This window comes from Syngnathus acus, chromosome 5 (genome assembly GCF_901709675.1).
Source record: "Syngnathus acus chromosome 5, fSynAcu1.2, whole genome shotgun sequence".
NCBI lineage: Eukaryota > Metazoa > Chordata > Actinopteri > Syngnathiformes > Syngnathidae > Syngnathus > Syngnathus acus.
The window spans coordinates 69172-90910 of NC_051091.1; the positions used below are offsets into that span (position 1 = coordinate 69172).

Below are 21739 nucleotides of genomic sequence, written 5' to 3' on the forward strand. Positions count from 1 at the left end.
GCATGTGGTTAACGAGTCGTTTGGCTGTGGGAGTCGCGACTCTTCTCGTGATGATGAAGCTCCGCCCCGTGATGGTAAAAAGCTGCGCACTTGTTGGAAAAGTCAGGTACCGTCCGTCCAGGATACCTCCCTCAGTGATCCCATCTGTCACCGCTCCACAAGGTAAAATACCTTTGCATTATTACCACTAGCCTAGTTGTAGGTGTTTTAAAGCTTTAGATTGTATGCATTTGAGTCAAGTAAAGCGGTATCTACAAATCAATTGTGCGCACCTAACCTTCAATTTAGACAGAAAACAAATTTTGTATTCATATTAGTCACAATTGGATTGAAAGGTGGCGAATCCATATTTAGTTTAAGAACACCCAGACACGCGCGCACACAAATGACACCATTTACACAATGGCTTTTTGAAAACAGCCAGATACAAAGTGAGTTTAGCACACTGTAGCTGTGTATACAAACGTTCCTAATGTAAATATGAGTTGTTTCAAGGACGGCTGGATGGATGGATGGATGGATGGATGGATGGATGGATGGATGGATGGATGGATGGATGGATGGATGGATGGATGGAAAATCCATTAGTCGTAATGGAAAATGCATTCATCATACTGTGAGCATAATAGCTAGCTGGTAGATGGGTGAAAAATGACAGATTCTATTATTCCTGTAATGATTAGTTTTTCAATTTTTGAAAGTGACATTGAAAGTTGTGCCATTGAAATAATTTGGCACGTCCAAGGTTCGGCGATGGGATGAACCGTCCCAGTTCCATTATGGAATCAGGCGTTAATCCAGGAGAGACACACACATGAGCAGCTAAGTGAGGTGGCACATACAGTAGATGTCAGAAGCTTAAGCAACCGCTGCTATCTAATCCGCTACGTTTTGGAATGCCGTGCAACTGATACGTACAAAAGGGCTTTACTTAGCTGGGACTAACCTCCCTCACCCGTGGACATGCAACCATTTATGTAACCCAACTGAAAAGGGAACATCCAATTCCAAAATGAACTACTGTAGATCGAATGCTTTGCATTGGTTCGGGGCTACTGTGAGATACACACATAGCGTAGCATATGCTTTGGATACATACAATAAGTATGTACCAACTAGTTTGATATTTTTCAAGAGATTATTCTTTTCTTCAATAGAATATAAAACAAAAAACATTCCAAAATCAATAAGCTTTGCAGATGCGCAATTTTCACACAATATAATTTGTAATTAGACTATAGCAAGCTAATAAAATACACATCAATGCTTTTACACTTACAGAATGTCATACGCATTTATTCCTTCCATGATGTTTTAGTTTTCAATTTTTGAATATAATCTGTGTGCGTTGTCATTTGAAAATTTGGCGCGCGTGTGCGCTTCAGGAGTCTACGGCAACGTCAGAGCCAAGATGGGGCGGAAGGAGATTGTGTGCAGTTGGAAGAAACCCGTCAATAACATCAAGGATGTGTTTGACTTCAAGGGCAAGATGGGATCGTAAGTAATGTTCTGAAGCCGGTGGCCCCACACACACGCACGCACGCACGCACGCACGCACGCACGCACGCACACACGCACACACACACACACACACACACACACACACACACACACACACACACACACACACACACACACACACACGAATCCACAACGTTTGAGCCAAATAGCTTCATCTTTTGCAATACAAGGCTGCTATCTACAGCCAGTCCAAATATCCAAAGGAGGACACCCCAGGCTCAGAATGGCACAGGTTTAAGGATAATCCTCTCATCACCTTCCTTCCCCACAGCAGACTTTAGCAATGGAAACTTTGATGCACTCTCAGATCCAGGCTGGCCCATTTTGACATATGTATTGCAACACATTGGAATCCATGATCTAGCTTCCGCATCCATGCAGACTTGATGAAATCTTTCATGATTTTGATATACTAAACTGTAAATACATACAATAGAAGGAAGGATGAGTAAAGATGTCAATAAGAATCTATGAGTTAAAGCAAAGTGTAACGTTGTCACTTAGCAATAGCCATCCTCTCACATTGTTGGCCTGATAACAAAGAAATGCAAAACTTAATGATAATCCTGTTCCCTCACTGCTGTCTTGTGGACTGCAAGCTCCTTAAAGTACTCTGACTGTGAATAAGCGGCGTGCTGGCTGGCTGCATGTGTGTCTGTCAGTCCTGATCACTGACGTCAGGCTGGAGCAGTGTGGGAACATCCGAGCCACACTTGCTTATAGGATTAGCAGTCTCGCTTAATAGCATGTCGAATCCTGGCCGGTCGGCCGGCCGGCTACTTTATTATGTTGATGTGGTACAGTATTTTGCTTTAGCAAACATTCATTGATAATGTCTGTCATTATTATATTTGTTGATATACATCAAATATTTATCTTTAATTATTATATATGTGTAATATAATTGATATATGATATATAATTATAATCAATAATATATATTATGATAATTATATACAAATGATTATGTTGTATTTAAGTATATACGTATGTTGATGCTGTTATATTGTGCGTTTATGGAAGAATGTTGTGATTGGCTGACGTGTCCATATTGTCACACCCAGCCAGCTTTTCTGCCATTGTTTTGCGCAGGGGGTCGTTTTCCGAAGTTTTCATGGTGAGAGAGAAGAAAACGGGGAAATTGTTTGCTCTGAAATGTCTGAAAAAAAAGCACCTCACCCACAGCAACCTGGAAAACGAAATTAGCGTTTTAAAGAGGTAAACCTTTGGCAGCTTCAATCTGTTTTGGTGACCATAGTGTTGTTGTTGTTGTTGTTTTTTCTCCATGGTTGCTGACGTCTGCACATTTGCTCTGGTTTCAGGATAAAGCACGACAATGTGGTGGGGCTGGAGGATTTTTACGAGAGCCGGACACACTATTACCTGGTCATGCAACTGTAAGTGGAGATGATGGCATACCCTCAAAAGCAAAAAGGTTACCGATCCTCTTCCCGATTTGCGCGCAGGGTGTCCGGTGGGGAGCTTTTTGATAGGATCGTAGATAAAGGCGTTTTCACCGAGAAGGATGCCAGCCTGGTGATCAAACAGGTGCTGGAGGCTGTTAGCTACCTGCACCAAAACAGTATTGTGCACAGGGACCTCAAGGTAAACACACAAAATACAGGGAGACATTTCTCTTTTCCGTCCATCAAGCTTTTTTTTCCCCGCTCTTTTGCCGAGTAGCCCGAAAACCTGCTGTACTACGACGACGACCAAAATGCAAAGATCATGGTTAGCGACTTTGGCCTTTCCAAGACGTTGGAGCACGGAGTGATGTCTACAGCATGCGGTACACCGGGATATGTCGGTGAGGCATACACAGCAAAATAGAAAAGATAGACAGACTATTGGCTGTAAATGTTGGCCAAATATTTTCTTCTTACCTGCATGATTATCAGCATCTTTTTTTTGGTAGCTCCAGAGGTTTTGGCCCAAAAACCATACAGCAAAGCTGTTGACTGTTGGTCCATCGGAGTCATTACGTACATCTTGTAAGTCTTTTTTTTTTTTTTGACCTTGTACTAACTACGCAGTCATTCATACAATAATTGAGATATTTCTAATGAGTGGACATCAGATTGTGGAACGTAGTTGTTTGTGCATTGTAGGCTGTGTGGATACCCTCCATTTTTTGAGGACAATGAGACGCGGCTCTTTTCAAAGATCATGAGAGCTGACTACGCCTTTCACTCTCCCTTTTGGGATGACATCTCCGAGTCGGGTACCAAATGTTCTGAAAATTACTTTCTTGAATGTGCCAATAGAAAGAGCGTGATTGCTCAAAGATTGAGTCTCCATGAACATGTTTTGGGTTCAATTTGTCAAACTTGTGGGGCAGTGTATATCTATCTCCTTGATGTCTTCACAGCGATCGACTTTATTAAGAATATGATGGAGAAAAATCCCCTGAAACGATTCACCACTGAACAGGCCCTGCGGCACCCATGGTGCGTCCTTTCCCCCCCCCCCCCTCTATTTACACATCAACTCAAACTAAATCTATCCTTGGATATCGATCCTTGGATATCGATCCTGCGTTGTCACTGTATTGTTGACTATCAACGGCTCGATTACAGGATTGCTGGAAAAACAGCTAAAGACTTGGATATTTACCGTTCGGTCTGTGAGCAGATGGAACGGAACTTTGCCAAATCTAAATGGAAGGTCAGTAACAATGCGGGCTCGTTCTGGTGTTCCGCATGCCATCTCAAACGAATGTTCCACCATCCTACGTTTTTTGCGATGCTAGGTGATGATGTTTGGTTTTGTTTCTGTATTCTTTGTCAACAGCAAGCCTTCCACGCCAGCGCCGCCATCTACCACATGAAGAAACTCCACAGGGAGCACTGCTCCGCTGCTCTCTCACTGCCCCACATCATTGTCCAGACCTCGTCTCAGACTGACCTCCAATGTCTGGGAACCTGCAGTGATGACGTTCTAGACCCAAATGGAAATCCTCTCCACGCCTCCCATCATCTGACTTCCCAGCCTAACGGGAGTCTCCGCCCTCCTCTGAGAGGTCATCATAGTGAACCCAAGTACCTGCTAGCAGAACCAAGAGAGGTCCACTCTGTGGACTCTGAGAATGACACTACATCCAAAAGGTCCTAAATGCATCGATACGTATCCATTGATGAGGATGTTAGCTCCGATATTAGCTTCTAAAGATGATTGCTATCTGTGCCTCGTAGCCCGGGAGCCGCCGTGGCTGAGAGAAAGGAGGTGCCGCTTCAATCTGGTGTTTGTTCTGTCATGTGATTGACCCCATTCTCATGTAAGTCAATGCTCTTTTTCTCCTTGCTTGACAAGGATGAAAACGTTGCTGCCTGCTTCTGAAATATTATCTCCACTTTCAGAGAGACACTCAACTCGTCCACTGTGCAACACGTCGGAAAATCTTCTCATGACTGACCATTTGGATGATATCCATTGAAATGTTCATTTGAAGTTGATCTGTCCGAATTGATGGCAAAAACACAAGTTGCACATCAAAGAGCCCGATTTTGAAAGTCTCTAGTGTATCATCAGTAAGCTATTATAAATAATGAGGTTTTGGAGTTTGGAATATCCAAGCATCTGAAATCTTTTTCAACGTTTATTGGTTTTGCCCCCAGCCATTGTTCATGGAAAGCATATGTTTTTATCAACATGTATGCTATCTTCTCTTGTTGCATTTCTACAGGCTGCAATTATTTGCGCGGCGTTTTGATATTTGTGGGTTGGCCCGGTCAAATAGCGGGGCTCCACTCTACATAAATGAATCTGTGAAATGAATGAATTTAAGTGCCACAACTCGGTAGAAAAAGTCCGTATGTAGTGAAATGCACATTTTGGAAATGTTTTGTTTGTTTTTTTCCCCTCAATAAATGCAGATTAGTCTGTCTGTTTCTTCTTCATATCCCGTTAATCTACCACATAAGTCTTTGAAGAAGCATAAGTAAAGCTTTTATTAAATATGATGGGTTCTGCACCGATAAAACATACAATAAATAATAGTACAGGGTGTCTCTAAAAAAGTGACATCATTTGTCCTTAAAGTAATCACATGTCCTAGGTAAACTAAGTTAAATAGGCTTTAAAAGAAATGTCCAACATATTCAAAGGGCTATACTGTGGAGCTTTATGAATGTGCAATGGATGATGACCACATGACACATTCACACCCAAAAATGCTGCGTGGAATCAAAAGACATCGCACTTAGTTTTCCACATTTCAGGATCAAGAATGGCCTATTGAATTAGCGACATCAATTCTTTGTGACACCCTGTAGGCAAATGTGATACTGATACGTTTGGTGTTGCCCTTTCTCATGACAAATGAATGCATTGACATCCTCACTAAGCGCGAAGCAAAAGTGGCTCTTAACATTGACAAGTCGCTACGTCCATCAGAGATGATATTATTTCAGGGTCAAGGAGGAGTTTTGCTTTAATGGTGGAAAAGGTTGTCCTGCGGCATGGCGTGAAAGAAGCTACTTGTCAGGCCTGGCAGACACTCAAATCGTTGGCTTTCTTTTGAAGTTGTGTTACCAGATTTTGAAGCTTGTCATCAAGTCCCTCAAGCTTTTTGGACTTTTGAAGAATCTCATCCTGCAATTGCTTCAGTGAGTCGGCTTTTCCTGTGGAGCGGTAACAAAGGCGTACTTGCTTTCAAGAGAGTTCACAGATCATCATCATTTGACTCATTTTCTTGCCTTATCCACCTCATTCCTACAGCCCGCGAGCCTTTGCCTGAAATGTTGGGTGGGAGTGAAGGAATGTTTTCATTTCAATGCTTACATGAGAAAACATTTCTAGCTGGCTTCCTGCTAATGAGGACCGTGTAAAAAAGGCATCGTCAAAGTCCAGCTAGATTCCAAACTCTGGAGAGTCACAACAACACTATTTGCTCGTCCGGAAAGCCAGTTCAAAAAAATTCAATTGTTTTCACTAATTCAACTTCTTTTGCCGGTTAGTGCAACAAACCGCCAGCAGCGCAACAAGCTCGCGAGGCGTGCAAGACATTTTTCCATGCAATAAGGGCCAATGATTGTTTTGAAAAACAAAAAGAAAAAGGTTCAAATCCCGCCGCTCGCTCCCTCCCTCCCTCCGTGAAGCGAAATTCATTGAAACCAATGGGAGTCTAGTACTGGACGTTCACTACACATTTGTTTCACCCATGAGGAATAAGATGAATAATTGCGTATCGTTTGTCTCCAAAATAGACACGTTCTATATCTGGACAGAGTCAAATGTAGCCTGAATAAATAATCCACTCTGTCTTTGTGTAACAAGTCAAATATTGGCAGCTAACCAGACCTCAACCTCAACCAACCTCATAAGAAAATGCATAAGACGCTGCAAATAAATGCCAAGGGTTACCGTCGAGAGCATCCAACATGGCGTCAGTGGTATTGGCCAGATTGCCAGCATCTTCCCTTAGCTTTGAAAGCTGTTCGGCCCCCGGGCCTTTTTCTCCAGGTAGCCCTCCGGCGGCGACCTTATCTTTAAGGCGATCAAACTCTTTCTGCACTGACAACAGCTCCTTGAAAACAAAGCAAAACAACACAACACAGTCATGAATCAAATTGTAGTCCCATCCATCCATCCATCCATCCATCCATCCATCCATCCCATGACTTGCGATAAGGCTAACCTTATCCGCAGCATCTGCCTCATCCCCAGCTTGGTCTGCAGTTTCCTGTGCATCTTCGGCAATTTCGGAAGCATTCTGCAGCAGCTTTTTAAGTTCATCCAGTTGAGGCTGGATCGGCTGAATCACTGCTGACACATCATCCAACGTCTTCTCTGCTGGTTTCAGTTGATTTTTGGCCTGGATCAAATCAATGGGAAGCATTTCTGCAAATGTATTTTCCAAGTGTGGCTAGCTAGCCTAGCTAGCATAGTTTCTCCATCAATACTGAAAATGATACAGAAGATCTTTCCCGGGTCCCACCTTGGTAAGGGTTCTATTCAAGTTGTCAATGGAATCCATACTGTTCTGCAATCTGTCCTCCATGTCGGCAAGGGAGTCCTCCACAGAGTCAAAGCCTGCCAGCAGCTCATCCACATCATCTTTCACCCCTTGGGCCGTGTCCCTGTCAAGATGGCACTTTCAGAAAAACCTTGCATTTCTCCAGAGGCAAGTACATTTCATTCTCTAATCAATTGAATGGAAGAACCAAATCTCTCTATCGATCACCTGGTATCTTGGGCTTCCTGCAACAGTTTTCTGGCTTCATCCAACTGTGGCTCTGACTTGTCTAATATGGACGTACTGTCTGGTAGGTTGGCGGCAAGATTTTTCAGTTCATCCAGCTTTTTCTTGAGAGAAGCCAGGCTCAAAGGCAGTTTGGTTTTCAGGATCCAGTCACTCACGTCCTGAATGTGGGTCAGGTTGGAGGATGGGTCTGAAGCAAGAGACAAGACAAGTTGGAAGCGGACCAAAACATCCAGCTAAATACAACGTATAATCCAATCCAATCCAATACACATGCTGCTTTTTAAATGCCATTTGTTCGCATCCATATAGAAAAAGAACAGCACTTGTTCTGAATAAGGCAAGCTAGCGTGACTCATACGATATTGAATCCATCATCCCGAAATGCAAACACTCCAAATCAATATACCTGACAGGAAATCTTTAATATCTTTCACCACATCCTTCGCCTCTTTTAAGTCATCTTCCAGGTCGTTTCTGGCCTGCCTAATCTTATTGGACAGATTGTCTGTTGACTGTCTCATGTCATTGGTGTTATCTTGGGTGTCTTGGAGCTGTGAAAAAAAACAATACAAAATTGGTTGACAAGTGTGTCTGGATACTACACTGTATACGTTTATATACTATCCATCCGTCGTTCCGTCTATCCGTCCCTCCAGTACCTTCTCTGCAGCTTCTGTGATCTTGTTGCTGAGATTTTCCAGGCGATCTTTGACATCCTTCACATCGGCATCGGCCCTCTTGCCCAAAGGCAGGGCGCCGACGCACGTGGAGCCTTTTTCACAGGGCAAAGCTCCTTCCGGTGGACACAAATCTTCACCCTCACACACGAGCGGGGTACAGGGCTCAGACCGAACACTGCCACATACCTGATCAAACAATCAACACAATTGTTATACATCAGTGACTTGAAATAAGCTACAGTGATACAAATGTTTGCTGGCTGGCCTAGTTAGTACCTTTTTAGCAACAGGAGTGAGGTCCGGGCCAGACGCCATGCTCTGATTGAGTTTGTTGAGATTTCTGGTATTGTTTGGATATTCTTTTTCCTGAAAATCTAAAGTGTCTTCTCTGACATCAGCGGATTCTTTCACAGTTGTTTTGCTTTCATCTACTTTCTTGGCGGCATCTGTCGAATCGTCGTAAGCGTTTTTGACGGTAGAGAAATCTCCTGCATGAAAGAAAAACTCAACGTGAGCAGGCTGTTGGCGCACATATACATGGGTTGTTTTTTTTTTTTTTGGTTTTTTTCCATCATTGACCTGCATTGCCGGGAGTGATTGTGTTTTTCATGGCTTCTTTCTTGATGTTGTAGTCCCCATTCAGGCTGTCTAGAAGGCCTTGAAGTTTGTCAAGCGCTTTGCTCGGGTCAGGTTTTGATTCCAAAGGAGAGAGGTCATTTTTTACCTTGTCCACTTGGTCCCTGTGAAGCAAACGTGAGTGAGCGGAATGGTTCATCCATCCAAGTTATTTAGTGTTTGTAATGCCCCTCGATGCTGTGCACGAGAGCTTGCATCTGATTGCTCAGTCAGATCAACGCAAACAATTCCATCCAAAATGGATTGCACGTCTTAGCATTATCCCCATGATCCATATATTGTAAATGTTAATAGAAATATTTCCACACCTTAATTTGTTGATTTGGGACAGAGCATCATCAATCTGTTTTGCCGAACTGGGAGGAAGGGCGACAGAGTTCCGAATGAAGTTCAGACGAGTTTCCAGGACTCGAATACGGGGCTCTAAACTCCCCAGGTCACCGGAGCCTCCCGGACGAGGCGCCACTTTCAAGGTGAAGCTTTCCACTGCTAAACGGAGGGCTTTTTGCTGCGCATCCATGGTGAAGAAGCAAGAAGGACACATCTTGCAGTTGGGAAAATTGTCACAGTGTCCTCTCATGCACGAGTCACATCGAGCTCCCGTGACGCCTGGACGGCACAAGCAGCTTCCCGTCTGCTTGTTACAAATTTGGGTACCTTGGGCGTCACACAGACAAGCTGGCAAAAGCAAAGGAAAAGTGGATTAGATCAATGATAGGTGATGAGCAATCAGAAACAAACATGACTTTTTCACACAATGTACAATCCCTTTAGAGTTTGATGTGTCTCTTTCACTGGTATTATTGAGACAAAAACAGAACACGATGATGTATTGAAAAACGACTTACGCTTGCAGCCAATGAGAGGATCACCAAATGTGTTGTCTGGGCAACCAGTACATGTACGGCCTGCAAAGCCTGGCCTACATTGGCACTGACCTGTCAACTACAAGGGAATAAAACAAAAAAAACAACAACTCAAATTTCTCCCACTGGTGAAACAAATGATATATTGACAGATTAAGTCAGTGATTTTTTTTTTTTTTTTTAAGCCATTGTCTTTACGGTTTTGTACAATTTCCCTCCATTTATTGATTTATTATTTTACTTTTATTTATCAACTATTGGTAATATTTAAATCGTACATTAAGTTAGAGATTGAATCAAATATTTTTTTATGATCACTTAAAACCTACTTTGCTATTAATATTTGGTGGTACTCGCTCAGTGTACTAATTTGGAGTGGCGGTGTTTGAGAATAATTGGATCAGGGTCATTTTCCTATCAAATGTAGAAAAAAATAGTTTTTTGCTATTTTATGAATTATTTCAAATCATTCTCTCTTGCTATGAATGAATGAGATTGCAGCAACTAGAACCCTTGAAAAACATTTCTCATTTGTCTGCACATGCATGACTTTTTGTCCACAATACTACATGAGAGTAACAGCCTCCCGTTTTTTTTTTTTTTTGTTGTATAAGTGTACAGTAGTACTTGGGGTCACACCTGGTCACAAGTATCGCTGAAGGACTTGGTGGGGTCACACCTGCAAAGTTCGCAGCTCTGGAACTGCGGCGATTTCCAGTAGCCTCTCGCACACGCGTCGCAAGTGAGACCGTGAAAGTGTGGCCGACAGGGACACTGGCCGGTGACTGGATCGCAAATATCTGAAAGTGAGCCCTCTGCAAAACAGGAACACTCTGGAGAGCAGAAAGGAGGAGGAACATTCAATGAATTTCCTGTTACGAAAATAACCTCACTTAAGGGAGTGACTTTTGCAATGAAATACACAGAAGAAAGCATTTGACTCACTTGAGCAACCCAGAGGATTGGATGCAGAAAGGCCATAATAACCTCTTTTGCACCGATCACAGCGTGGCCCTTCGACATTGCTTTTGCACTGACACAAGCCTGTGTTGTCATCGCATCGTCCCCCGTTCAGCGTCCCTTCAGCATTGCAGACGCAACCTAGCGCCAATAAGGACAAGCGCTACAAAAGCCATACAAAGCTACCAGCATAGAATACAAAACACGATACGTAGGAGTTGAAAGGAAATTCCTGATGATGCATTTCCCCTCTACTTACGGATACACGCATCAGGACGGTCCATCTGGCTGTTGGGATTGGGCTGGTAGCCAGGGATGCACTGGTCACACTTTGCTCCCGTGGTGTGGTGCAAACATGCTTCGCACACACCTCCACTCCTCCGCCCACTGGCTTCATACAAAGCTGGGTCAAAGCGACAGCGCTGGGCGTGGTTGTTGCACTCGCAGCCTGAGGTGGACGCAAGGACAATTTGACAATTGCTACTCATGATGCCAGAACTTTGTCTTACGTCTGCAGGTGTGAGGATTGCTCTCCTCCGCTGGTCTCCAGGGTAGATCGTTGTAGAGATCGTCACAGCGCTCACAGTTGACGCCGGCAGTGTTATGCTGGCAGTCACACTGCGGGCTCACCTAGGGTTGGTTATTCACAAGTTTATTCCTGAAGGGTGCACAGTCGGAGTGAGAGTAAGCAAACCTTATTGACGGCCTCCAGCAAACAGTGACTGGCGTGTCCGTGACACATGCAGTTGCCCATCACTTTCATCTCCTTCAAGGCGAAGAACCTACTGAGAGCTCTGCCCGGTTGACGTGGCACATCGCCCAACTCTGCCATGGTGACCCTCAGATCCGTTAAGCCCGTCACCTCTGATGATCAAACAAAAGTCCGTCGGAAATCATTCCAGCCAGTCAAAAAAACTGCTAACCTTTTATCTTTGGGCTGCTGGGATCTGGGATATAGGGATAGTGCTGCAATGGAGTGAACTCAATCTGAAAAAGGCAAGACTTGTGTCAGATGTGTGTGGTGCAAACAAAATTGACAATGGCATAATAGATATGCAGGGACATCCCTGTCATGTAAGAAGAGCTGACGACAGTAAGAAAAAAGCAGGTCGTGCCGTACGACGATGGACAACTTTTCTTTTCTTAAGTGCAGAGATTCAAATACTAATATTGAGAAACTGTGGGGGATGCTGCTTTTGGTAGTATCGAAAATGGACTTTGTCCTTACTTTGTGATCTTGGTATGGGTTGCCTCCAGTAGGGGGCAGAGTATAACAGTATGCCCGGTACTCAGTAACAGGAGTCGCAGTAGGGACCCCTGGAAAAGATCGCTGGCAGTCTGCAGCAAAATAGATGGCAGGCTGCCACGTCCTGCCATTATCCATCGACTTCTCAACAACCAGGGCGTTCGGACGAGGGCCCTGCAAAAAAGCAGAATAGAATCAAATAGAATCAAATATTCGGGTGAGAAATGTTGCTGATTTTCACACACCTTGAAATCAAGGACCAGCTTGTCAAGCTTGAATAGATTGTCGAGGTCCAAATGAAATGTTACTGGAGACACCTCTAAAGGGAAAACAATCAGATGAGAGCGTATTATAGTGGGAACGTAATTTCGATCTCTTTGTGTGTCTTGACATGTGAAGAAATTGACAATAAAGCAGACTTTGACTTTGATTATTAGGATGGAAATGATACACCGACATCTTGACATTTCAATTATTACCGGTCAATTTTCAGTAGATTGTACTTTTTCAAAAACAACACACTACATATAGTATCAACTTTGGCGTTCTATTTTGAACCCATTAGGGTAACAGGTTCCTCACGTGAACTGTGCCTAGTCTCATCTAGTATCTTGTGCCGGCATGCTACTATTTGCTTTTTGGAATGTCTTTGCCAACCTTTCTTGGACTGCCACCATCTCTCCGGTCCAGCAGTGGAGAGGACTTCCAGGACAGTGTGGGCCAGTGGTCCGTTTGGATTTCTCGAGTCACACGGGCAGCACTTCATCTTCCTCTGAGCAAGGAAAAAAAAAGAACAACTCAATTATAGTCAGTGCCACAAAGCTTTCCAGACACACAAGAACATGGCCAGTAATTGATCTATCGGTGTGGTGGGTCAGGATGACAAAATACTTGAATGAGGATAAGATCAGACAATAACTTCATTCCTTGCTAGAACCAAAGGTTGTGATGCACCGGTTAAACCAGGGGTGGGCAATTCCGGTCCTCGAGGGCCGGTGTCCTGCATGTTTTATAGGTCTCCCTGCTGCAACACACCTGATTCAAATGATCCGGATTGTTATCCAGTTTCTGCAGACCTTGCTAATTAGCGGACCATTTGAATCAGGTGTGTTGCTACAGGGTGACATAGAAAACATGCAGGCCCCTGAGGACCGGAATTGCCCACCCCTGGGTTAAACGCACACAACTTTCTGTCACCAAATGAGCAGGTGCGTCGGGGGCGGATTCGTGCATCGGCATGCCCGGATGAGCGCAGAGCAGAGCAGAGCAGCACGGCCGCAAACGCGCTAGACTAGACTTGCGCTGGCACAAAAATGAATTCCGCCTGCCTGTGTGCACGCCGAGCATGCCATTTGACCAAAATAGGACCTTTAAGATCACTACAAACACCTGCAAAGTGGGGTGAGGCGGTGTTATGAGAATGCAATGAGAATGCAATGAGAATGCGATGACGTCGTCCGTCACTTTTTTTTTTTTTTTTTTTTTTTGCACCAGACACACGGGCCCTCAAGGGACAAGGGTTGAGAATGGCAGGTTGTCCTGCACCATATTATTTTGAAATATCATTTGAAAGTCTTTCAGGTGTATTTCTATGTATTCATAGAAAATATCTGGCACAATATACATGTTTACATCCTGTAATAAAGTTAGTTTATACAGTGTTGCGTTCATTTGCCTTGTCACTATCAAATGAATAACTAAGTATTTGTGGTGACATCCCAGTTGCTCCTGATAAGTCAATATTTGGAAACTCTGGAAGCTCTGTGCTGGAAGACAGACAGGCCCATGAGCCACTAGGGAAAAGTTCCCAAGCAGTTGTTCATTGTTACCACATCAATGTTTCACCAAAGTTCATCATGCGTACGTGTCTCAGGTCACACGCAGCATTACAAATGATTTGTGTCTGGTAAAATCCAGTGTGAGTTGATATTGGTCAAATCCAATATAGGGGGGGGGGGGTTGTCATTTTACCAAAAAGCACTACAACAATTGATGACAATTGATCAGGGAATCTTTGGGGGATTATGGTGTAAGACATAAATCGTACTTCCGATTAAAGTTGACAGATTGATTCTGATCAAAGCTATTTTTTTAAACCATGTGTTGCTTTTGGCAGCGCTCTTTATCACCTCAGACAAACATTGACCATGAACAATTTGCATTCATTCCTTGCCAGTGGTCTGATATGCATGAAGCAATGAAATAAATGTGAACTGAAGTATGGGTTGCGTACAAAGTTTACAATGAAAAGCAAAACATTCGATTATTAAATGCAAATATGTGTGTGTACTGGTACCAAAAAGGCACTGGTTCCATTTTTAATGGTGTCAAAGGTGTTGTATTTCACTCATTCAGCATGGTACATAGTACTTACCAGATGATTAAAGTGATGAAGTCAGCAAGCCTAATCATTGTTGATCTTTATTGCTCGCCTTAGTTGAATGTGTCAAGTGAGATGGGAGTTTGTTTTGCTCTCTGTCGGGTCACGGTGGTAAAGAAATAAAAGACGTACCGTTTTTTTTTTCATGTATAATGCGCAAACTTTAACTAATTTATTGTCCTAAAATCTTGGGTGCATATTATACATGGGTACAACAATTTTTGAAGAAAATTTCCCTCAAAATAGAACTTGAAATCACCTTTCTTCTTGTTTGTTGTCAATCGCGCATCGCATTCAGCCATCCTGCCCAACACACTTAGTCAGTAAAATTCATAACTGACGACACATCGTTTGATGCGATGGTCCAATCCTTGATGGTGTGTTATTGTCAAATATTGTTTGTTTTTTAATCTCCATCGCAAACCGGATATCATACGGAGGCCGCCATTACAGATGCGCAGAACGGATGCGCAAGACACGTCAGCAATATAAAGAGCGAGAGTTCAGTTCTAAACCTAAATGCGTATTACAGCTAATATTTTATTTCACAACACTTTGCCTTGTTCCTTTCCTCTCTGCTGTTCACTTCAAACACGCTCCATACGAACACAGTGCTCTCGTATCAGACGCTTGCTCGATCACCTGCTCGTTTGCTGTCACGATGTACCCTACACAAATCCGAAACATTTCTCCGCTATCGAGTTTGCTAGCGCATGCGCAGTGATACTGACCGGCAGAATAACATCCGGTTGTTCCCAAAGATGATCTTTTTTCTGAAATAATTTTACGTTTACGGACTTAAGTAGGAGTCAAAATTTGGGTGCGTATTATACATGGGTACAGGCTTTTTTCCAGCAGCGACATGCCATTTTTAGGGTGCGTATTATACATGGGGGCGCATTATACATGGAAAGAACGGTAGTCACCTCGAGAGAGGAGGAGACGACACGCCTATTACACTTATCGTTCCCTCGGGCAAATTCAAAATGTTGTGTGCAGAATGCAAGGAATGAGGCTTAAACATGATCTAACCAAAACCCAAATGGTCATCCAAGTGAATGCAGATTTCTGAGTGTCAACCTGCTCTTCTGTGTTGATAGAAGGACTTCAAGCAAATTCAGCCAAAAGCCAATTTCTATGGCTGTGCCAACATTTTAAATAGGCACGTAATAAAGCCTTTGCAAATGTGGCTTTCAAAGTCGCAATGCTTAGCAGACACTTTGGACGTTTTTCAGGGAATTATTTTCAAATATTAGGCCTCCCTTATTTCTTCAGCTTCTTGTACAATGTTTCTAGACAATGCTGAGTCTGCAAACGATCTCGTCGGTGTTGCAGACTGTTCATGAGATGAAAAAGCTCAGTGGCCTACTGGTAGAGTGTCCGCCCTGAGACTGGAAGGTTGTGGGTTGAAACCCCGGCCGGCCGGGTCATACCAAAGACTATAAAAATGGGACCCACTGCCTCCCTGCTTGGCACTCAGCATTAAGGGTTGGAATTGGGGGGTTAGATCACCAAATGATTCCCGGGCGCGGCACCGCTGCTGCTTACTGCTCCCTTCGGGGATGGGTCAAATGCAGAGACAAATTTCACCACACCCAGATGTGTGTGTGACAATCATTGGGTAAAAAAAAAAAAAAAAAAAAAAAAATGTTGGCTAAAGGGTGCAGTTGCAACATGACCATCTGGCAATGAAATGAGACTGACCAAAGGGGCATCGGGCAGTCCAGCCAAAACTACCAGAGACCTTTGCTGCGTGCGTGTCCATGTTCACCATGACCTCTGCCTCATTTGCTTTCTTGTGTTGAAATCACCCACTAGAAAGATGCAAAAGTGGGATCCACCACTACCTACAGAGGTGTCTCACAATATAAGCTCTTTTCTGTCATGTGATTCATTACTCTTAAAAAAAAGCATGTCTTGTAGACACAGTTGAGGTCACCAAGGCTGGACTGCAATTTTTTTTTTTTAGTAAAAATTGAGACAAATATGAGTTGCTGTGTTGCTGAGTTATTTGTGACAGCCGTTTGCAGATTTGTTTTGTCTGAATTCATATCATCTATGAGCAGCTGCACTCAGTGCATATTTACCTTTGACATAATGAACAGCAGATTTAGCGTGTCAAAATGTGGGAAAGGTTTCATTAGAATGGGACCAGTTCATACCTGTTGGTATGGTGTGCAGAAGACTTCGGGGCCAGTTAGCCCGCACGTTGATGAGGCATGGAGCTGATCGGCTCGGCCCAGGAGTAGGTCGCTGCTGCGTGGGTAACAAGCTCCTCGAGAGCAGTCGGTCTGGGCGTGGGATACCGCCGCCACGGCTGGGGGAGCAAATTCTTACATTATACTTGTACTTGTGAGATCTGACCTCTGTCAGCAAAAACATTGGAATTCATTTGAGTTACATTTGGATTTTTTTTATGAAATGATTGATTGCTATCTCTGTCTGTCTGTCTGTCTGTCTATCAGAGTACTTTAAATCAAGCGAATGATTGGACAAGATTGGTTATTGAACTTGACTTAGAGACTTAGACAAACTTTATTGTCATTTTGTCAACACTAGGTGTACACAAAACGAAATTTCGTTGCATACGGCTTTCAACAATGTAGTGGTATTTCGGCTGGTTAAAAAAGTGACATTCTATATAAAAATATGAAATAAGATACTTATAAAGTACAAAGTGCAGCAGTGATAAAGTATGTAAACAGTGCAGGAGACAAAAGCAGTATTTACAAGCGTGTTCTTTTGAAAAGGTCGACATCATATGCCTTAGTGCGAATGGTAAAGCAGGCCCAAAGAAACTCTTTAAACATGTGCCATCATGACGGAAAGCATGTAGCTTCATTCTTTGTTTGTGGTATGTGTGGTATTTTAGCAAGCGCTCGCTTTCACTGGAAAGATTCCATTTGATTATGGACAGAAACAACAGATTTACGTCTGAAAGAAGGTACCAGAGAAGAGTGAAGGCGAAAAATGGGAAGAAAAAAAACCCTCTTACCTGTCAGTAGTAAAATTAGTGCCATTTTATGATCTATTCACGTACAGGTCTGGAAGAGAAGAGGAAGTCAACATATTAGCTTAACGGACGGCAAAGAGATCCAGATTCCAAAGCGTTTCAATGTAGATTTGAAGATGAGTGTACCCTTGTCGTCGATGCCCACCCACCACCACCAGGTACTTGTGGCACTGCCTTGCTGCACTTATACAAAGCCCAGACACACCTGGACAATATGTTAGTGTGTCAGAGTCACACCCTTCAGCACCACTCCTTTCTCTCCATGAATCAACACACACACACACACACACACACACACACACACACACACACACACACACACACACACACACACACACACACACACACACACACACACACACACAAAACCGACTGTGAAACGCTACCTCATAAAGATTAGTGCCAATGTAGGACAATTACACAAAATGAAGATAATGTCAAAATGATATCCCAGCTGACTTGAGGCAGTAAGTCCTGGGACACCCAGAACTGGTTGCCAGCCGGGCACAAAAATAGAAAAACAGGCAAGCGCGGGGAAACGATGCAAATTCGACACAGGAAGCTGGAATGGAACCCCGCACCACCTCTGAACTGTGAGGCGAGGTGCTCCGCAAATATAGAATCCAAAATTAAAGTCAAATCAAGAGGAAAAATACAAGTCAATAACAGAACAAATGAAAAATAAATACAATACATAAATGCAAAAAGAAATCCCAAAATACCATTAAATATGAGTTTATATAAGTGTATGATATGATTTTATTCAATTGTATTATTACAAAAAGGAAGGAGTAAAAGTCTCTTGTGTGTTTTGCTGTAACAACACCTATGAACCGCAGACACAACAATTGCCCTGCCCTAAGGACTTGAGATTGACTGGCTTGTGTGCAAAGGTAGCCACAGGGCGCAATTGAACACACGTATAATTCCCCACAGATGCTCCACATGCTTAGTAATACCAAGCACAGGGTGTGTCTTGTGATTCAACCAGTGCACGCACACACAGAGAGACTTCACGTCCAAGACAAGTACCGTCATGCCTTCTGCCATTCTGGTGTAGCAACTTGGTGTTTTCTCTCTTTTAACGCCAGCCAGCCAGCCAGCCTCAGGTGACTAAATGGTACGTACGGAGAGCTTGTAGTGCGTCAAAGGGTGAAAACAATCCAGCACTCAGTATTCCAGTATCACCATATGATATCATTGGGACTGCGTTTCACTTTGTAAAGTGTATTTTAAGCACTATATGAAAGCAAAGCAAAGCAAAGCAAATGTTGACAGCCAGGGAGAGGTGCTGCTTCCAGTCTATAGCGCATTTCAATACAACTCAAGGTGCAAAGACAAGCAGCATTCAAATCATCTTCAAATATGCCGCTGATGAACAGTATGTCACGTTCTGGATGACAACATTCTTCTTAACTCTATGATTCAGATACTGCATGTGGACATTTCCCGTACAACCTATTCTTAGTCATCTTCTGACACACACGTTTGTTTGTCTGTGTTTATCTGCGAGTGCTGTACAATTCCACTCCAGCGGGGTGACACAACCTTTCCTCTATTTCCTTATCTGTTCATGTTATTTACTCGTATATGAAGAGAGGAAAAGCAAATCCTCTAATTCCCTTTGTGTGGATGTGGATGTTATTTATATCAAGTCCACAAAGCACCATCAAGCCTCTACAAGTCAGACAACAGGAAATGAGCACAAGCACGTTCGATATTTTCAAACGGTGTTCCTTCCGAAATACTTTCAAAGGTTAGAAACTTGTATCATCTCTAGTGAATTGTTTTACTTCAGCAATGGAAATGAGGTGGAGCAGAAAGTCAAGCAGCATGGTTGTGAAATCTTGTCACTGGTTACTAAGGTACACACTGTTTGGCGCCATAAAGAAAGAGTGCATTTGAACACGTAGCAATTGCTGCCGAGAGTGGTTGCGCTTGCCCAACGGTAGACGTGACATTTAGTGGGGCGGCAAGGACGTTTTGTCACAGAAGCACCGGGCATCGGCCCAGGAGAAATGGGCATCGGCCCAGGAGCACCGGGCATCGGCCCGGGAACTGCACAACGCCACCACTGCCTCATGAATATTGAGCAAGTGGCAAGTGGGTGGAGACACTTTGAATATAAATGATCACTGTTTCAAGTGACTTCCTTATCCAGACTACGATTCTGGATTAAGATGAGCCTCTCATCAATCACAACAACAACAACAACAACAACAACAGCTTAGGTAAGTTTGTTTGAATATGGCTCAAAAAACCTTTGCTTGATGCTGGTGTTGAATTGTAGAATTCCTCAAAATGTCTTTGTTTTGATATCGAGCAACATGAAAAAAATCCTTTCAAACAATCCACGATCATCTTCGGTAAAGGTCAAAAGGCTCATCAATGGATAGCATACTCATCCCAACTACCATTAGCCCACCATATTGAATTGATGAGATTTTCATTTGGATCTTTTTCCAGAGCAAAACACTGCCTCCAGCCAATTCTTGCCTATCAGCTGAAGAGCCAGTGGAAATGGAAAGCACGCAAGAGTTGATGGTCTTCGCCAAGGAGATGCTCCGCCAAAAACCCAGTCGACATCTGCTCAAGGTCTACCTGATAGGCTCCGTGTTCGCACTCCTGGGGACTGTCATGGGACTGCTGGAGAGGGCGTCTCGGCCGTTCTCTTCGGGAGAGCCCGCCGACACAGAGATGCTCCTCGGGATGGCCGAGGAGCCGAGGACCGTTGCCTCCGTGACGCCACGCAAAGTCCAGGTGTGGGCCAAAAAGGAAGAGCGTGAGCAGGACACCATCCAGAGCATGACTTTTACCAAGCTCCAAGGTGAAAGAAGTTTGTCCAATCGGCTACATGCTTCAAGAAGTTAACACTAGATATAGTGCAACATTGCTTGAATACATGAATGAAAAGAGCAAATGAGTTTCAAGCGCTCTTTTTACACTCAACTCTGACTGTTCATTTATTTAGGCACGTGTCACACCTTTTTATTCCTTGCCAAGCACTTTTCATGTCAAGACTGTGATAGTTATTATGAGCAGCACTGTTGTACAGTATTGTTTTAGTTTTGAAAGGTCAACTGCAATTGTTGTAGTCATATAGCACCCCCTAGTGGCAGAATGAAAGCAGCCCAAATCTTGAAATACGTAGTACTTGCAATGTTTTGGTACACATCAATAAAGTATATTTTATATTTGAAAGTCTAATAGAGTACATACTTCCATCTCATCTTTCTTAGGAGTCCCATCTTTGCTACCAGTAGACTTAAAGTGGCTGTGGCAGGCATGATTGTGTTTTCAAAAAGAGGTTGTTGTAAAACAAGCCATTCACTCAGCCATCTCGGCTAGTGGATAGTGCAGGGCCTGCCTGCCTGCCTGCTTGCCTGCCTGCCTGCCTGCGTGGCTGCCTGCGTGGCTGCCTGCGTGGCTGCGTGCGTGGCTGCCTGCCTGCCTGCCTGCCTTTTATGCTTGACTTCCCACTTACCAGATGACTTTTGAGAGACACTCGTATTGCTATTTCACCATAAAATCTACAATGGGCTCCAAATGTTAACGCCCAAAAAACTCAAGTTGATCATTTATCACACGCGCGAGCACCCACGCACGCACGCACGCACCCACGCACGCGCGCACGCACGCACGCACACACACACACACGCACGCACCACACACATGCACAGCACACGCACACAAACACACACACACACACATGCTGAAGTAGGCATTTTTATTTCTTTCCTCAAGCTGGGTTACAGTGCTTTAAGTGTCTCGCAAAAGATCAGTAAAGTCATTAATGCTCCCACAGTCCGGCTCTCTAGCACAAACATGAACCCACAAGCTGTACCCTTTAACAGGGGTCAAAGGGTCAGCTATAGAAAGCCAAATCAAAGAGACAATGGGATTAGGGAAATATATATATAGATTGTTTTTTTGCTCAACAAGGATTTACTTGAAACGGTTGTTGGTGAATACCAAAGTCAACATTCCCAATGTGAAGTTGTGGACTCCTTGCCAAGGCCTGAGTCAAACAAGCTCTGTGTGTTACTTTGTCTGACTCACTGAGAACAACAGAGACTGCTGCAAAGGTGAGATAACGTAATGGTTTTTAGCCAATTACAAATACGTATCTCTTTTTAGCAGCTGAGCCAGCTGTCGGGAAAACATTTGCATCACAACAGGAAACGTGAACAGAAGAATTAAGAACATTAATATTGGCTGGGAATTAAAGCCTCACC

At 43.5% G+C, this 21739-nt stretch overlaps 3 protein-coding genes across 3 annotated transcripts; 2 read left to right on the forward strand and 1 right to left on the reverse strand.

Annotated features, from left to right (window-relative positions):
* The first annotated feature begins 14 nt into the window (after positions 1-14).
* LOC119122554 (calcium/calmodulin-dependent protein kinase type 1D-like) lies at positions 15-6194 on the forward strand. The gene is made up of 13 exons (XM_037250899.1): positions 15-162; positions 1386-1497; positions 2614-2739; positions 2844-2918; positions 2988-3126; positions 3205-3328; positions 3437-3512; positions 3630-3742; positions 3890-3968; positions 4098-4185; positions 4312-4625; positions 4713-4795; positions 4878-6194. The coding sequence occupies exons 1-12, from the start codon at positions 51-53 to the stop codon at positions 4777-4779; spliced, it is 1425 nt and encodes a 474-aa protein (XP_037106794.1). The 5' UTR covers positions 15-50; the 3' UTR covers positions 4780-4795; positions 4878-6194.
* Positions 5450-17767, reverse strand: si:ch1073-15f12.3 (laminin subunit beta-3). Its single transcript, XM_037250876.1, has 23 exons — positions 17632-17767; positions 17487-17535; positions 16654-16808; positions 12769-12883; positions 12357-12430; positions 12094-12285; positions 11789-11852; positions 11560-11729; positions 11375-11495; positions 11125-11313; positions 10851-11006; positions 10545-10738; positions 9888-9984; positions 9348-9717; positions 8983-9143; positions 8680-8891; positions 8383-8589; positions 8130-8274; positions 7703-7910; positions 7457-7598; positions 7157-7333; positions 6883-7045; positions 5450-6140 (listed from the first exon to the last, which is right to left on the reverse strand). The coding sequence occupies exons 2-23, from the start codon at positions 17509-17511 to the stop codon at positions 6001-6003; spliced, it is 3477 nt and encodes a 1158-aa protein (XP_037106771.1). The 5' UTR covers positions 17512-17535; positions 17632-17767; the 3' UTR covers positions 5450-6000.
* Positions 17768-20024: 2257 nt separating this feature from the next.
* Positions 20025-20375, forward strand: g0s2 (G0/G1 switch 2). The gene has a single exon (XM_037252030.1). It carries the CDS (start codon positions 20025-20027, stop codon positions 20373-20375), a length of 351 nt encoding a protein of 116 aa, XP_037107925.1.
* Positions 20376-21739: the final 1364 nt, after the last annotated feature.

Excerpts from the sequence above, each read along its gene's own strand:
- LOC119122554 (XM_037250899.1), top strand. The coding sequence starts at position 51 with ATGATGAAGCTCCGCCCCGTGATGGTAAAAAGCTGCGCACTTGTTGGA. Across the intron at positions 1,498-2,613 it reads TTCAAGGGCAAGATGGGATC|GGGGTCGTTTTCCGAAGTTT; the intron begins GTAAGTAATGTT and ends TGTTTTGCGCAG. Across the intron at positions 3,127-3,204 it reads TTGTGCACAGGGACCTCAAG|CCCGAAAACCTGCTGTACTA; the intron begins GTAAACACACAA and ends TTTGCCGAGTAG.
- si:ch1073-15f12.3 (XM_037250876.1), bottom strand. The coding sequence starts at position 17,511 with ATGGCACTAATTTTACTACTGACAG. Across the intron at positions 12,431-12,768 it reads ATGGTGGCAGTCCAAGAAAG|AGGTGTCTCCAGTAACATTT; the intron begins GTTGGCAAAGAC and ends TTTTCCCTTTAG. Across the intron at positions 6,141-6,882 it reads CATGTTGGATGCTCTCGACG|GAAAAGCCGACTCACTGAAG; the intron begins GTAACCCTTGGC and ends ACCGCTCCACAG.
- g0s2 (XM_037252030.1), top strand. The coding sequence starts at position 20,025 with ATGGAAAGCACGCAAGAGTTGATGGTCTTCGCCAAGGAGATGCTCCGC.